This window comes from Saccopteryx leptura, chromosome 4 (assembly GCF_036850995.1).
Source record: "Saccopteryx leptura isolate mSacLep1 chromosome 4, mSacLep1_pri_phased_curated, whole genome shotgun sequence".
NCBI lineage: Eukaryota > Metazoa > Chordata > Mammalia > Chiroptera > Emballonuridae > Saccopteryx > Saccopteryx leptura.
Window position 1 is genome coordinate 223,889,169 of NC_089506.1, and position 16,468 is coordinate 223,905,636.

Here is a 16,468-nt window from a genome sequence, read left to right on the forward strand (position 1 = left end):
TGTCCTCAGCAAGTCATTCCTTGGTTCCTTGGCATTTCAGACAAGTAGGCCATCGAAGCGCCACCTTTCTGCACTGTTTGGCCAGCATAACCACTAACGATTCGAAAGAGTCTTACCCCTGACCACGCGGAATGTATACAGGAGGTTGGAGCCTTTTGCATACACTCTAATCGTGATATTGCTTTTTTTTTTTTCTCTGTAAAACAACCCATAAGCCTTTAACCTTTTAAGGAAAATGGAAAAGGTTAGTGTTTGTTGAGGGGGAACCGACCTCTTCATAAGCTAATGTATCTGAGCTGAGTGTGTTTTAATAAACCTGGTTTTTCCTGAGGCCCTAGTCTCTCCTGTGTCCTGTCCAGCCCCGCCCCTCCTCCACCTACCCACCCAGCCTGGCAGAGCCCGGGGGTGACCAAGGCCAGTCCAGCCAGCCCGGTGTGTCCCTCCTCCGGGTTCTCCATCCGCCGGCTAGCGCATCCCTTGTCACCACGCATGGGGAAGGGGGAGCATGCTGGGAGAACACCGCCCCGCCCTGGTCTCCCGCTGCCTGCCCTGCCCCGAGCATGCGCTTGCTTCTAGAGCCGCGGAATCCCGTCGTCTGTGAGGACCGAGAACCTGGGGAGGCAGGGACAGAAGTTAGGGCCCAGGGTGGGGGTGGCTGCATGCAGACCCAGAATCCTCAAAAATACAAAAAAAAAAAAAAATCTTTGAACACCTGCGTCCAGGCCGGTGAAAATCAGCTGCGCGGCACCTTCTTGTGCCAGGAAATGGTCGCTCACCCCCGACCCCTGGAGTCCTTCGGAGCCCCCTGACCCCGCCTGGGACTCGGGCGGCCAGAGCCCCCTCGCAGAGGGGGCGTCGTTCACCCGGCCGCTTTCTAAGCTCTCGGTGGCCCCGGCACGTGAGGTGAGCTCGGCATAAGTGGCCACGAGCGGAGGTAACGTGTGACCGCCACGGAAGTGGACCCAGTTTCGAGCCACGGGGAGCCTTGCTTAGTGAGACCTGTTTTTCCTTCTTTTCTCTTTAAACTCGGATGCGTGATGGCACTCTGGGACTGGTTTTGTTCTGGCTCTAGGAGGGAAAGGGGGCTGGCCGCCCTCCCACGGGCGGGTGGGCAGCAGGGATGGGGAGTGAGCGGGGAGTGCGGAGAACTGATACTTTTCCAAGGCTGTCACCCGAAGGGGACAGAGAGACATCTTTGCCAAGAGACTGTGGCAGCCAACTGCCCCCATGGAACAAGTTCAAATGCAAAATGCAATGGCACCTCTGCTTATGCCAACGAGATTTCTTTAGGGGAGAAAACCCGGAAAGGGAAGCCTCTGTGATTAAAAACAAAACAAAACACCTGATTGTAAGCACAAGTCCTTCTGTGTCCGCTTATCAAAATCACCTTTGGACTATAAGAGCCACTAGTGTCCCCCTTTTAATGAGAGACAATCGGTCGTTAGATGCTGGACTTCTGCCCTGGAGACTGACCCGCAAACTGGGCGCTTGTGCGCGTCTCCCGGGGTCCAGTTCCTGCTGTTGGGACCGGGGGACCCCGTGCTTCTAGCTCGGATTCTGTCAGCGCCCACCGGCCAGATGTAGATGTCGGGGGGGGGGGGTCCTCCTCCCCATTAGCCAGCGCTGCGTTGAACCCCAACTGAAAGGGAGCACTGTGGCTTTTGTAATCCAAGGACGCCATGATTCTACCAGCTTACAGGAATTCTCTGCAGGTGCTTTTTATTAATCGATAAAGAGCTAAGGCTCGTTTTTGATAGATAATATGTATTTATTAAATGTATTAATGTGCGTTTTATAATGTACCTTAACCTTCCCCTGGCTGACTGTTGCATACTTATAGGAAAAGAAATCATTAAAAAAAATTTCAAGACAATCACCGCGGACTAGACAGGACTGTATACAAATAACTGCAGATTGTAAAGCATGGGCAGATGGGTTTTATTTTCCAAATGCTGTTCTTCTTAACATAAAAAATAAAGGCTTTCTTATTTACTTAAGATGTGTGGAAGCTGGTCAATCCTAGCACCAGGCTTTCCGATCTGCCTGGAGGCCGAGTCTGTGTCTTTTTGAAGGGGGGGGGCGGGGGGGGATTCCCATTTAACAGGGAACCAGCCACAGGACAAATGACGGGGAGCTTGCTACATTTTGGAACCTAAAAAAACAAAAACCCTTTGTTGCCCTCGTCTGGGTTTAAGTGACCCATCTTGTTGGCGGAGCTGTACCAGTCAAGGTCAGCTTCCTCTGGAAACGGTTACAGACTGTCGTGTCTTTTTTATGAATAGTATGCCCCAGATAAACTTAGAGCCCGCTGCAGAGGTTTGGGACTTAAATTTAAATATGGCTCTTTTTTTTTATAAGCGGCCGAAGGTGGGAGGCTGGTAACCGGGACTCTCCATCTGGAACCAGCACTCACTGTGCATCTTAATCGCGGTTGGTATAGAATATTCCTGAAGCAAGCACCGGACAAGTGTACGGAGGAGAGCACAGAATTTAGGGTTACTGCGGAAAGTTGAGTCTCGTACATTCTTACTAAGGTCACTTCAGAGCTGTTCGCACTCAGGATGTTTGCCACCAACCCTACCTTACGTGGAAAAGGTTCTGGATTCACGGGACGAAATCTAGTCATTAAAGAAAACAACAGTACGGGAAGCGTCATTTGGAGATTTTGCTTGAATGGGTCGTTGGTGCTGGAAGGGAGGATGCCAGCAGCGGCTAAGGTGCGGCCATGTTCGCTACAGCCTCTTCCTCCTTCTCCTCCTCCTTCTCCTTCTCCTCCTCCTTCTCCTTCTCCTCCTCCTTCTCCTCTTCCTCCTCCTCCATTTTAGATTTTACTGCAAAAAAAGCAAAAGAGAAAGTCAGGATTGCCTTACATACCTGGGCAGACCTGTCATGTGGAAACCAAGCAGGCTGGTGTGTGCAGAAGGCCAGTTGTAGCAGAGCCACCGTGGACGTGGTTCTGGCCCCCGGGTCCCTGGGGAAGAACACAGGGCCTCTGTGCTCCAGCGGTGGCACCTGGAGCTTCCAGACCGCGTCTGGTGGTGTCCACGGCCACTCAGCTCAGAAGGAGGTGCGAGTGTGCTGTGCTGGTGGGCTTTGCCGGAGACGGCAGATTCCAGACCCTTGACTCAACCCTGTCTGTCACTTCCTCCAACCCCCCCCCCCCCAATTTAAAACTCAGGAGAGCAGTGGGGTCAATCCAAGGTCAGAGGAGAATCTTTTTTACTCTTTCAAGGTCTGGACACAAATGTGATCCTGGTGACTTCCTGGATCAGCCAAACAGGAAGGTTAGCAGAACACAGCCTGGCACTGTTTGTGAGGAAAACTGTCCCCACGGATGACAGCCCCTCCCCCCAAACTGGAAACCCAGTCGGCTGGTGGGAGGGGGAGGGGGTCCTTTTGGAAAAGATGCTCTTTTTTTTTTTTTTTTTTAAATGTCTTTGCTGCTGGTGTCCAGGTGCCGGCCCAGATGTTAGTGCCTTAAAGGGTTATTCTGAGCAAGGTCACGGCTCCGGTTGTTTCGTGGAGAGCAATGTTCAAACAGAAAGCTGGTGTCTGCCGTGTGGCACAGATGTTTCAGGGCCAGCCCACTCTCCTGGACTCAGTCCTGACCTCCCAGCAAGGGCACTCACTGGCCAGGCCCCTGCCCAGGGTGCAGTGAGGTCACCGTCCCAGGGAGCCCCGCACTTCCCGGAGGAGGTGGCCTGCAGGCTGCCCTCAGACCCGGCCAGCAGTCTCTAACTCCGGCTACACAAAGACCCCTGCCCCCAGGGTTCTGGGACATGGCTTCTTCCAAGAAAGGCGATTTCCAGACCTTCAGCGGCTCCGTGTGGACTTGTGGCTGCAGGGTTTACACTGGTCCCTGGCCCACCTCCCCGCCTGCCCCTTCCCAGCATGTGAAAACCCCAGGTGCCAAACAGGGAATGTGAAATGGCGTCTCCATTTAATAACTATCTTCTGTTTTAATAACTATCAAAACTTATAAGGTATTTATTTAGCGACTAATCACTATTAATAACTCAAACCAGAAAAATATTTTCAATCCTTGGAGCCTGTGATCATGGGAACATTTAAAACAACATTTTTCAATGTGTATTTCTGTTTGTGCCACGTCTTTGGAAGCCACATGGGTCATCACAATGAAGACCCTCTGGGTGATGACAGTTAACCGTCCTTCCCAGACCCGATGCACCGTCCACAGTTAGTGCTCCCCCTGTCCCCTCCGACCGTGATGTGGTTGGGGGTGTTGTTGAGCGGCTGACTGAGGGAGACGGATTCCCGAGCTGTGGCACCTGCCAGTCCCCAGCGACCAGGCTGAGGGCGTGATGCAGAGGAAGGAGGAAGCACGCAGCCAGATGGAGCAGCTCAGCACGGCTGCTCCGGTCCCCCCGGGCAGCATGCAGGGTAACCACAGGTGTGGTTGGGGGGCCTGCTAGAACTGCAAATTCAGGGGCCCCATCCCAGACCCACAGAGTCAGAAGCTGCCCGGGGAGCCCACCTGTGTGTCTAACAAGCCCTCCTGCTCACTGTGATGGGTGCTGGTTCAAGTGTGAGATCCCTGACCACTGGTTCTCTATCCACGGCTGCATTTAAGAATCACCGGGGCCCTGGCTTGTTAGCTCAGTCAGTTAGAGTATCGTCCCAAAATGACACGGTTATGGGTTCAATCCCCGGTCAGGGCACACACGAGAAGCAACCAATGAATGCACAACTGAGCAGAACAACAGAACACAGGCTGGCCTTCTCCCTCACCCTCTCTCTTCCTCTCTCTGTCTCTCCGAAAAACAATAAACAAAATAAAATAAAATAAAAATTAAGCCCTGGCTGGATGGCTGGGTTGGTTGGAGCACCATCCTGCAGCAGAGAGGTTGTGGGTTCGATCCCCAGTCAGGGCACACACAGGAGCACCTCGATGTTCCCGTCTCTCTCTCCCTCCCTCTCTCTAAAATAATAGAATAAAGACCATCTGGGTAGCTCCTTAAGCATATTGGTGCCTGGGTTTCACCCTAGATGTTCCCATGTAACAGCTCTGAGGCCCGGGCATCAGTATTGATTCAAAGCTGTCCCATGTTGCTAACTTCAGCCAGGGTTGAGAAGCTCAAACCGAGGTTGGAGTTCCTTTAAAGAAACAGAACTCTAAGCACCTTCGGAGTGGTTCAGAAGATTATCAGTGTCTCAAAGTGTAAGCTATTTGAGTGGCATTCTCTCGGGCCTGCAAGTGGCAGACAGACACGCAGGAGCACAGGCGTGAAGGGAAGGCAGGCTCCCGGGAGAGATTCCCAGCCCTTGTGTTTTCTAGCTCCTCAACCCGGCCTGAAGCATGAATTCTCCTGAGTGTCTTTGTCTCCGTATTTTAACCAACTCCTGTCCCTGCCTCGATAATGTTTCTCACCTAGCGCCCACACGCTGACCTCGCCTGGGAAAGCAGAGAAAAGGTGCTAAGAACTTCCCACAAACCGTACAGTTGAGAGACGACTAGACTCGATGGAACCCCACGATGGAATTTCCCCAGTGCCCAGCCCCACCCTGGCCAATCAAGTCAGAATCTCTGAGGTTGGGAAACGTCCACTGGTGCGGTCACACTGGAAAACTGGCATTGTCCAGTGAATCCAAGGACACACGCCCCCCCCAGTGTGGACATTTTATTCCCGTATCTGTCCCCCGGAGAGAGAAACCCCTGCCTAGGTGCACTGGGCAGTGTGAGCTAGGACGTCCAGCAGAACACAGGAAGTAAACGAGATGCCTATTGGCAGCTAACTGGATACATACACTGTGGTCAGCCTGAATCGTGAGCACACAGCAGTGGCCGTGGGTGGACCACTGCGACACATGTCGGTTTAGATAAGTTCACCGAGGTTGATGGACAGGTGCAGAGCGGGGAATGGCACCTACCGCGTGGCGCTATTTAGGGCAAATCCAGTCGTGGAGGGATGCATCTAAAAACTAAAAGAAGGCTGCAGAAAAGCAAAGACCCATGGTCACAGAAGGTGAGTGACTTTATGGGGGAAGAGACAGCGCTCTACTTTTTTTAACTGGGATGGTGGTCACATGAGTGCTTCATACTTGTGTGTTCTAGTCACCGTTGTGATATAAAGAAGTCCACAGGGCAATATACTAGAAACTATAGAGTCAACCAACAAAGGAATCTGCCTGACCCGTGGTGGTGCAGTGGAGAAGGCGCTGACCTGGAACGCTGAGGTCACCGGTTCAAATCCCTGGGCTTGCCCGGTCAAGGCACATACAGGAAGCAGCTACTGCGAGTAAATGCTTCCTGCTTCTCCTCCCTCTTTCTCACTCCCTCTTTCATCACCCCCCCCCCCCCCCCCCCCCGTCCAAAAATCAATTTGAAAAAAAAAAGAGCATTTGAACTGCTTTGGGAGGATGGAGAGGGGACGTAAGCGAGCTAATTCTCAGCTGTCGTAGCAGGAACATTGGTAGCTAATGTGTCTAAAAGCATATCTATCTGTTAAAGATACAGAAGTATCACCCAGAGACGTTGCTAAAAGTTCAAAGTGGCCTGACCTGTGGTGGCGCAGTGGATAAAGCGTCGACCTGGAATGCTGAGGTCGCCAGTTCAAAACCCTGGGCTTGCCTGGTCAAGGCACATATGGGAGTTGATGCTTCCTGCTCCTCCCCCTGTTCTCTCTCTATCTCTCCCTCTCTCTCTCTCTCTCTCTCTCCTCTCTCTCTAATAAAAATGAATAAATAAAATCTAAAAAAGTAAATAAATAAATAAAAAATTAAAAAAAAAAAAGTTCAAAGTGATTGCCTCAGGGCAGTGTAAAGATGATGTTCCTGTGTCCTCCTGTTCTATCAAATATATACATATTGTGTGTGTTTATATATATATTTATATAACACTATAATATTATATATTATATATAATTTTTAAAAATTATATATATAATTTTATATATATATATATATATATTATATATAATTTGCTAAAAAACTGTTAAGGCAATGCAGTTTCTCCTTAGTGGCTTGGCCCCGGTCTTGGCAGAACAGAGCCCTGCACAGGTGGGTACCCAGGAGGAAGGGAGCCAAGGAGGAGGCAGCCGGCAGGATGGATAAGACAACCTGGTTTCCCCGAGCGGACAGGCATCCCTGTGGTTGGCCTCCAACACCATCCAGGCCGTGGCCTCCCGCCCCTGTGCTGTCCTTGTCTCCTCGGCAGGCTGGTGCCCCGCCAGTTCCACAGGCGCTGAGAGGGCAGAAAAGCCCGGAGAGAGAGGTGCCAGCCCTCCGGCTTGAATTACAGAAGATGCGACGCTGTGAGAAGGGCCCGCATGCTACGAGCCTCCCTCCTCCGCCTGGTGGCCCCATCCCTTCCTGTTCCAGGCGGGCAGGTGGTGATGGAGTGGAGAACAAAGCATGGAGAGTTCCTTTCTAAAATAAAATAAATGTTGACATGTGAGGGTAAATATCAGAAGCCCGGTGAGTGAAGCTCCCTTTCTTGACAGAGCCGGATGTTGGGTTGCGACGTTATTTTGAGGAAAGTTGAACCAATCTGGGAGCCACACACCAAGCATTATTAAGACAACTCTGACAGTCCCGAAGGTGCAGTCATTATGGTTTCTGTTGTTGGCTTCTAAACAATGTTACTAAAGTCAGCTCGCCAAGTCTTCTTGAAGGCAGGGTTTTTCCACAGGAACGCTGGGTGCCGGAAGTGACATGAGTTACATTGACACAACATCACGAGGATTATCAAGCTTTGAACCCGGAAAGGATCTTGATTAATAGGAAGGAAAAAAAAAAGACACTTAATAAAAGGAAAACTGAGAGGGCAGGAAGCCGCTGAAGCAAAGTGTGCAGCAGGTCCCCAGAGCGGTTCAGATGCTGAGAGAGGTCTGGTTCGGAATCCCACAGTCACTGACCGACCGGCGGGCACTGGAGCAAGTCTCTCCACCTGTCCAAACCTGAGCTCCTTGATCTGCACCACGGGGACAGAAAGGCGACCCGCTCAGCAGAGGGCCAGGATGAAATGAGGTGAGGTAGTAACCCGCTGCCTGGCACGTAGTAGATGCTCAGCAAAATCATTATACAAGTAGTGCGGGTGACCCTAGGAAAACGGGTGAAGAGGCTACATTTAATCAAACATTGAAACAAATATTCTTCAAATACTGCGGGCAAGTTTCAGTGATATCTGTATGTGTTTATATAGTTACTAGTACGCTCCAGCTGATAAGGACAGCTCCCTAGCTCAGCTAGCCAACTTGTACTGAGGCTGGAGTCTCAGCACAGCGGTTTAAGCAGCTACCGTCCACGAGGACGCCCTTCCAAATCTGTGTTTTCAAAAGCCGGGTAAGTCAGGGCTGTGAATGAACACAGGCGAGCCGTGTCATGTCTTAGGACTTTTTTTTTTTTTCTCTGCATTCCCAGCTGCTGCCGCCGCCAGGGACCTTTAGAAATATCCAAGGCATCTCGCATGAGCTGTGAGTATAAACAGCTCTCATCCAGTTCAGACTGGCAGAGCCTCGGTACATCAAATGCCGCCTGCAAGTTAAATGGAAAAACAACAACAACAACGACAAAAAACCCTTCAGTTTATTTTGAAATAGCTCCTGTAACAAGTGTATAACTAACTGAGAAACCATTTCAATCTGCGCTGAGGAATGGGGTGGTATTCACTCCTGATCTTGAATCCAGACGGGGCTCAAGTCAAGAAACCCCAAGAACTAAGAAACCAAACGTTATCAAATATTAAAAGAATGGGATGGAAAGTAACATCCCAAGTTTAAACCACACACATATCTCTAACAGGAAGCTTCCTGGAATATTGGAAGTAGAACAGGGATATTTTCCACCGCTAACTTAGGGAGAAACGTACCTGCAAACAGAACCACTTCTTAGAAACCACTTCTTAGAAAACATGACTCACCTCACCCATGTCATCTTTATCCCGTAAATGTTTCCTCAGTCCATCATCACTACCATCCGTTCCCTCCCCACCGAAGACACCTTGTCTTTCTACAAAGCCCGGCGGACGCTGCCAGCTCCCAGCTACAACCCTCTAGATCAGGGGCAGTCAACCTTTTTATACCTACCGCCCACTTCTGTATCTCTGGTAGCAGTAAAATTTTCTAACCACCCACCGGTTGGTTCCACAGTCATGGTGATTTATAAAGTAGGAAAGTAACTTTACTTTATAAAATTTATAAAGCAGAGTTACAGTAAGTTAAAGCATATAATAATAATTACCAAGTACTTTATGTCGGATTTTCGCTAAGTTTGGCAGAATCAATCTTTATAAAACAACTTACTATAGTGAAATCTATCTTTTTATTTATACTTTGGTTGCTCCGCTACCGCCCACCATGAAAGCTGGAACTGGTGGGCGGGAGGGACCAGGGTGACCAGCACTGCTCTAAAGGATGCTCGCTGCTCTAAGGGTTGAGGCCACGGTCCTGAAGGAGGCCCGGAGGCCACGGCTTTGTCCTGGCTCCTCTCTCACCTCCTATCCAACCTTCATCACTCCCGTTTCCTCCAGTTCCCCTTCCCCGCTCAGGACTCTGCCCTGGCTGCTGCTCACACCGGTTAGCACCTAGCTCGCTGCTGGCCTCAGGTTAGGGGGGCCTGTTTCAGTACAGTCCTGGGGAGCCCTGCACGTCTACGAAGCACTCCTCAGAGTCTGTCGTCGGGTGCTGTTGTGATTGCTGGGGTAGCATCTCCTCTCCCGCCCGACTCCGAGGTCCCGGCAGAGCAAGGTATACAGGCTAATGGTCTCCACTACCTCCAGCACCTGGCAGGTCTGGTTCCACACCCAGAGCGGGTGCTCAGTCAGTCTTTGTTGAATCGATGAATGAAACCTTACTCCGGCTTCCTTCCTTCGTAAGCCCCAAGCCCTCTCTCAGCCTCCAGGCTTGTGAAAAGGACGGACATCGTTTCCAGCGACAGAAAGCCGGCTGCCGTTCCGTGGGAACGCCCAGATTTCAGTGTCAGGGAGGCAGGCGTTTGCCTCCAGGTCCCACCACTAACTTCCAGCCACGCCCGCTGTCCCGTCTGTCCGTCCGTCCGTCCGTCCGTCGCTGACCTCAACACTTGCTGCCTGCCTGACCTGGGGCGGCGCCGTGGGCGTAACCTTCAGCCTGGAACGCTGAGGTCTCTGGTTCGAAGCCCTGGGCTTGCCCGGTCAAGGCACGTAGGGGAAGCAACTACTGCGGGTTGATGCTTCCCGCTCCTCCCCACCCCCTTTTCTCTCGCTCTCTCTCTCCTTCCTCTCTAAAAATCAGTAAATAAAACTTTAAAAAGAAAAGAAAACTTGCTTCTTTTCCTATGGCTCCTTGTGGATCTCATTGCACAGGGAAATTTTTTTTTTTTTTAAGATTTTATTTATTGATTTTACAGAGAGAGGAGGGGGGGAGGAGCAAGAAGTATCAATTCGTAGTCACTTCACGTAAGTTGTTCACTGAATGCTTGTTGTGTGTGCCGTGACCGGGCGGGCGAGCCCAGGGTTTCGAACCGGTGACTTCGCCATTCCAGGCTGACGCTTTACCCACCACGCCACCTCAGGTCAGGCTGTGCGGGGTAATCCTGATATTTAAATACGTGAACTGAGATACACAAAAATCCACCAAAGAGTGCCTGTTCAATCTTCCACAACAAGCAAATGATACTTTTATAAATTAGTTAAGGAGAGACTTAGCTTTTAAAAATTCTGTGAAAACAAAATGCCAAGCACGATTCTCCTTTTCCACGAAGCTGATGAAACTCACAACTGCGCTGAGTCAGAGGTGCCCTGGTGACAGGTCCCTTTGGGTCGGGCCTCTCCGTGGTCAGTGTTCTTTCTTATTTATTATCCCGCGTGAGACTCACGACCTCTGTGTTGCAGATAATACAAATACCTGTTTTCTTCCCGAATGTACTTATAGCTTGCTTCTTCCCCAAGAGAATTTGAGATCATTCTACAACAAAATATAGTTAATAAAAATAGAGAAAAAGAACACCAAGTCTGAAGAGAAATGGAGAATGTAGACGCAGTAACCGGAAGAGTGAAGAGGTGGCTATAAACGGACTTTAAGTTGACTCGGGTCCCTGGCAGGCGGGACAAAGAGAAAGTCGAGGAGGAAGCCAGCTCTTTTCTCAGGGGAAGTAACATTCTTCCTTGCGTGACCTGCTCAATAACCTTTCTCATGTGGGGGTTTATTTTTAAAAAAGATTTAATGGAGTCTGATCCAAACCACATTTTTATACAGAAAATGCATTTAATACTGCTATTTCCTAGAGCTACCTCCTTGACAAAGTCAAGTAAAATCTAAGATCATAGGACCCAAGTTTATAACCTGATCAAATCCAGAGGTTTCCATATCTTTAAACTGTCACCTCTGAGATGAAGTACAGTTTACACTTCTCAAACAGTATACAAACACACACACCTCTGAAACAAAAACTTCACTGTTAGTGTCATCCTTATTATACAAGAAACACATCCTGATTATTTTCTCTCTTTCACTTTTAAAATGCTTCCGGCAACCCATGAATTGAGTTCACCTTCATCCACAAGAAGGAAAAATATGATGTAAAAAGTGTATGCTTTATAGCAGCCGTCCATCATCACTGAGCACCTAATGTGTGTGAGGCATTGGACCAGGCACGTTACACACATTGTTTCCTGTGGGTCTCTGTGGGAGTCAGTGATGTTACGGTTTCCATTGCACAGATGATGGAATGGAAGCACAGAGAGGTTAAGGAACTGCTCAAGGTCACACAGCCAGTGAGCATTTGTAGATGAGCATTTTTAGCTCAAGTCTTTCACACTCAGATAACCTGGTCTCTCAACTGGGCTTGTAGAACAGTGGAAGATCAGGAAGGTTAAGTGCCTCGTTCAAAGACACAGCTAGGAAGCTTCCAAGCGAGGTCTGAATGTGACTCTTTGGGCTCCACGCCCAGGACTCTTTCTGCCAGTATTAGCTGCTCACCCTGGCCGTCTTCAAATGTCCCTTTGAAACTTCTTAAGTGACAAGTCTCCAGATGCCACGAAAAGCAAATGAGGGGAACTCCAGTGCACCCCGAAACAGCCGCACGTATGCAAATGACTCCATCTCCCTCACCTCCCTCCTACGCAGATGAGTCCAAAGGAGGAGCTCTGTAAAAGCCTTCTTAGACACCGAAGTGTTGTCGGTGACAACATGCTGGGTTGATCTCCTGACACCTTTCTGTATTTTCATAATGATAATGTATCACTTTGACAAAGGGACGATTTTTAAATTACTTTAAAAGGAATCAGTCTGTCTTTAATGTCAAGCTCCATCTGTCTACACCTTCAAAATGTCTAGGTCCCGGGCTAATGAGAGTTGAATCTGAAAGTTGGCAAGAATCTTCAGCTGCTCGGATCCTATATTTAGACCCTGAGGGTAAATGCCATGAGTCGACGGAGAGAAGGCAGGACCACTAGACAGGTGGGACCATCGCCCTTTAAAACAGGCTAACGGCTTTAAGAGAACACGGGCAACACCCCCCCCCCTCCCCTGAAACTTAATCAGAGGTTGAATCTTGACGGGTTTCTTAGGAAATCCAACACCAGTCGATGCCTCCCCCGCATTTTAACTCCATAAATAACATTAGTGCATTGCAGCAGAATGAAGTGGAGAAGAGGTCGGACTTCCGGAGCTGAGCCCCCTGATTCTGCGACGTCCTTGCTGTGTGGGCCTAGGTACATTCTTCAACCTCTCTGTGCCTCTGCTTCTCCATCTACAGAATGGAGACCCACTTCCAAGGGCTGCAGTGGAGAATGAGTGACTGCCAGGGAAGCCCTTAGAACTGGGCTTCCTGCCGGCCTCCTAGTGAGCACACCGTGAACGTGAACGACCTTTGCTGTTTAGAAAACAAAAAATAGTCACCTGTGTTTTTCTTTTGGAAAACGAAACAGGCAGAAATCAATCAACCTATCCATTGCCTCTATGACTACCACTTAGAGATAATCACTATTAGCATTCAGGAGACCTTTTCTCTTTGTCCACTTATATATTATGTATACACATATATTTTTCCCGTTGTTTCTTTGTCCGCTTGCTTGGAAACAGTTCTGTTTACTTTAGACGGACCTTGTCCATAGAGTGTTGACCAAGCTGGATGATTTGGGGAGGGGATCTTTTCATCCACCAACGGACATTTGGATTAATTGCACCTTTTCTGCGACTATGAACATATACACTTGTGCCTGACCAGGCAGTGGCGCAGTGGATAGAGCATCAGACTGGGACGCGGAGGATACAAGTTCAAAACCCCGAGATCACCAGCTTAAGCGTGGGCTCATCTGGTTTGAGCAAGGCTCACCAGCTTGAGCCCAAAGACGCTGGCTTGAGCAAGGGGTCACTCGGTCTGCTGTAGCTCCCCTGGTCAAGGCACATATGAGAAAGCAATCAGTGAACAACTAAGGTACCACAGTGAAGAATTGATGCTTCTCATCTCTCTCCCTTCCTGCCTGTCTGCCCCTATCTGTCCCTCTCTCTGAGTCTGTCTCTGTCACACACACACACACACACACACACACAAAGGTACTATATACTTGCTTTTGTGTGTGAGTATACACCCAAAGTGGAGTTGATGGATCAGATGGTAATTTCATTTTTAATTCTGTAAGGAGCCTGTTTATCTGCACACTTTTACATTCTTACTAGCAGCAGTGCACAAGGGTTCCAGTTTCTCCACATCCTTTCCAGTACTTATTTCCTAGTTTTGGGTAGTATTTACCTTACTGAGTATGAGGTCATTTGTGCCTTCATTTTTATTAGTTTTATAACAGCTCTGTCAAGTTATAACTCACATGCCATAATAATGATTTTATTACATACATATTTTAATGACTTCATTACCTACGTATTTTAATGACTTTCAGTGTATTCACAGTCAGGTACAGCCATCACCACAATCAAGTTTTACAACAGTTTCATCAGCCTCAAAAGAAACCCCGTGCCCTGAAGCTGGGACCACCCACGTCCCCCCAGCGCTGCGTTTCCTGGGGGTGAAATCATACACGGCGTGGGCGTCTGGCTGGCTTCTCACTCTGAGCATCGCCTGGGAGGAGGCAGGGTCCATCCTGTGCAGCCCCCATTTCTGCACTGAACCCCGGGTTCACTTTCAGAGAATGTGAACTCCAGTCCTCCCCCCGAGCCTCCTGCTCACAGAAGGACCGAAGGTCTGTGCAAACAGCAAGGGGGTCAGTCAAACGTTGCGGCAAGTTCGACATTTCCTCAGCTCTGCCACTCAGCAGCTGGGTGACACAGACAAGGACTGACTCTCTGAGACCCAGTCTCCTCCCATGAAACATCGGAGTAACAATAGTTTATACTCATCGAATGCGTCATGGGTGTTGTTTGGCGCTCAATAAATTAAGAGCTTTTCTGAAGGTCACGGGTCTCTGCAGACGTGCAAGATCTGGCAACTAAGGGTTCGGCAATGGTGCTGGCAGGCGGGGACGCCACACGGCAGCGACGATGTCCCAGTGCTGAGCCCCCTCTGAGCTCCAGCTTGTATTTCAGAGAGTCGCCCTTGGGCGCGTGCTGGGAAGACAGCCGTGTTGGGCTCGCTGGCTCGCACTTCGCCTGACGAGTGCGTGAGCACACGGCAGGGCCACGCGTGTGTAGTCTATGTGAGGCGGCGGGGGCTTGCCCCCAGGACGGAGGGCCGCGTGTGGACCGCCTGCCCGTCGCTATGAGGGGCCCTCTTGTTGTTGGCTTCCCTGAGAAGTGGTTCCCACCTGCTTCTTTGCTCCTGCGTCGTCGTTGCAAGACTCTGACGGGAACGGCCCAGCGCTTTCTGGCTCCGCAGTTCCTCTACCGTCTGCCCGGGTCCAGTGTGGACCTGCCCGGCCTCGGCCACCGGCCTGACCATGTGACAGATCCCCCTGGGGTGAAAGGGAAGACCCTCAGCCTAGGACGTGGGCTTCTGCCCCTTGGGATGCGGGCGTCCTCTTTACGCGGGAAAAGTCAGCTCAAGAAGAAGTGTGCTTCCTTCGTGGTTGTGGCTTCTAGGAAGCTCAGAGCAGGATTTCTATTTATAGCAGAAACATTTCTGAAGTTATTATTCACGCTGAATAGTGGATTAGGGAAAGGCCACCTGTATCCTGAATAACTGGCTTATTTTCTTTGTTGTTGTGGACGCCGTGCATAGTGTTACAGACTCTAGCTCCTGCTTGGTCTCTAAGAAATCTACCACTTGTAGGCTTTGGAGTATTTTGCTTACTACATGTAGTGGCTTTATTTTTTTCCCCTACTTTTAATTTTTTCCTTAACATAATTACCACATTTACTAAAAAAACCATATTATATGAGTTTCTATAAGCTATTACAAACCACTCTGAAAAGGAGATAGAAAATAAATAGGTAAAGAACTAAAAGTAAATTATTTATTTCCTTTGACAGATAAACCACCTTCACTCCCTTTATTTAAAATACCAAGAAATGATAAAGTCATTTAAAGAGTACTTGTACATGCCTGACCAGGCGGTGGCGCAGTGGATAGAGCGTTGGACTGGGACGTGAAGGACCCAGGTTCGAGACCCTGAGGTCGCTGGCTTGAGCCCAAGGACGCTGGCTTGAGCACGGGGTCATTCACTTTGCTGTAGGCGCCCCCCACCCCCATCAAGGCACATATGAGAAAGCAGTCAATGAACAACCAAGGAGCTGCAACGAAGAATTGATGCTTTTCATCTCTCTCCCTTCCTGTCTGTCTGTTCCTCTCTGTCCTTCTCTCTGACTCTCTCCCTGTCTCTGTCAAAAAATAAAATAAAATAAAAATAAAAAAGAGTACTTGTACACCTATAAAGAATGAACAGACGTATATACAAAATCTGATGTTATGGGAACAATTTCTGTGGTTTCTTTCTTCTTACCCACACTAGATTTCCAAATAAAATATGGATATTTAGTTACAAAGCACATTTTAAAACTGTTACTGACTATACGAAGCTAAAAATACGCTATTAATCGAGAAGGGATGTTTGACCACATCTCAAAAATGTCTTAGGCATGTTCTTTGGGATTATATGGGCTGAGATCTTGTCACAAACATTTTAAAATTATTCCTGCAACTGTCCCGATGAATGGAGACTCAGGGATAACTCCGCCCAGTGTCTGCCCTGGAAGAAAATCCTGTTTGGGACGGCTTCTGACTCAGAGTAACATGAGACGGGTTATAAATGACTGTGATTCTACCCTGACAGCTGACGCTGCTCTCCCTCAGACCTCCTGTCTGCAACAAGGTTGCTCAGAGAAATGAACTTGGCCAAGTGCATTCATGTTATAAATACCAGAGCACAACAAGAACAGCGCGGCACCCCCTGAAGAAATAGGTTTCTTTGCTGGCTTTGTACACAGATGGGTAGATGGGTTCATGGGCTTTTTAGACTAAGTCAAAACACCATTTTTATTTGCAATTACTCTGTTTTTTTTTTTTTTCATTGAAAATGTAGAGAAGGACTAGCATATAGTGACCATTCATTTTCAAAGCGCTTCACCAGAGAACTGTGGGG

General features: G+C 49.1%; 1 protein-coding gene across 2 annotated transcripts in view; it reads right to left on the bottom strand.

Annotated features, from left to right (window-relative positions):
* Positions 1-2,143: 2,143 nt before the first annotated feature.
* IQCK (IQ motif containing K) overlaps positions 2,144-16,468 on the bottom strand; it is a 67,878-nt gene continuing 53,553 nt past the window's right edge. For both annotated transcript variants that reach the window (XM_066383506.1, XM_066383505.1), the window contains one exon: positions 2,144-2,831. In XM_066383506.1, coding sequence (XP_066239603.1) covers positions 2,713-2,831 — 119 coding nt within the window. In that variant the 3' untranslated portion in view covers positions 2,144-2,712. The remainder of the gene's footprint in view (positions 2,832-16,468) is intronic.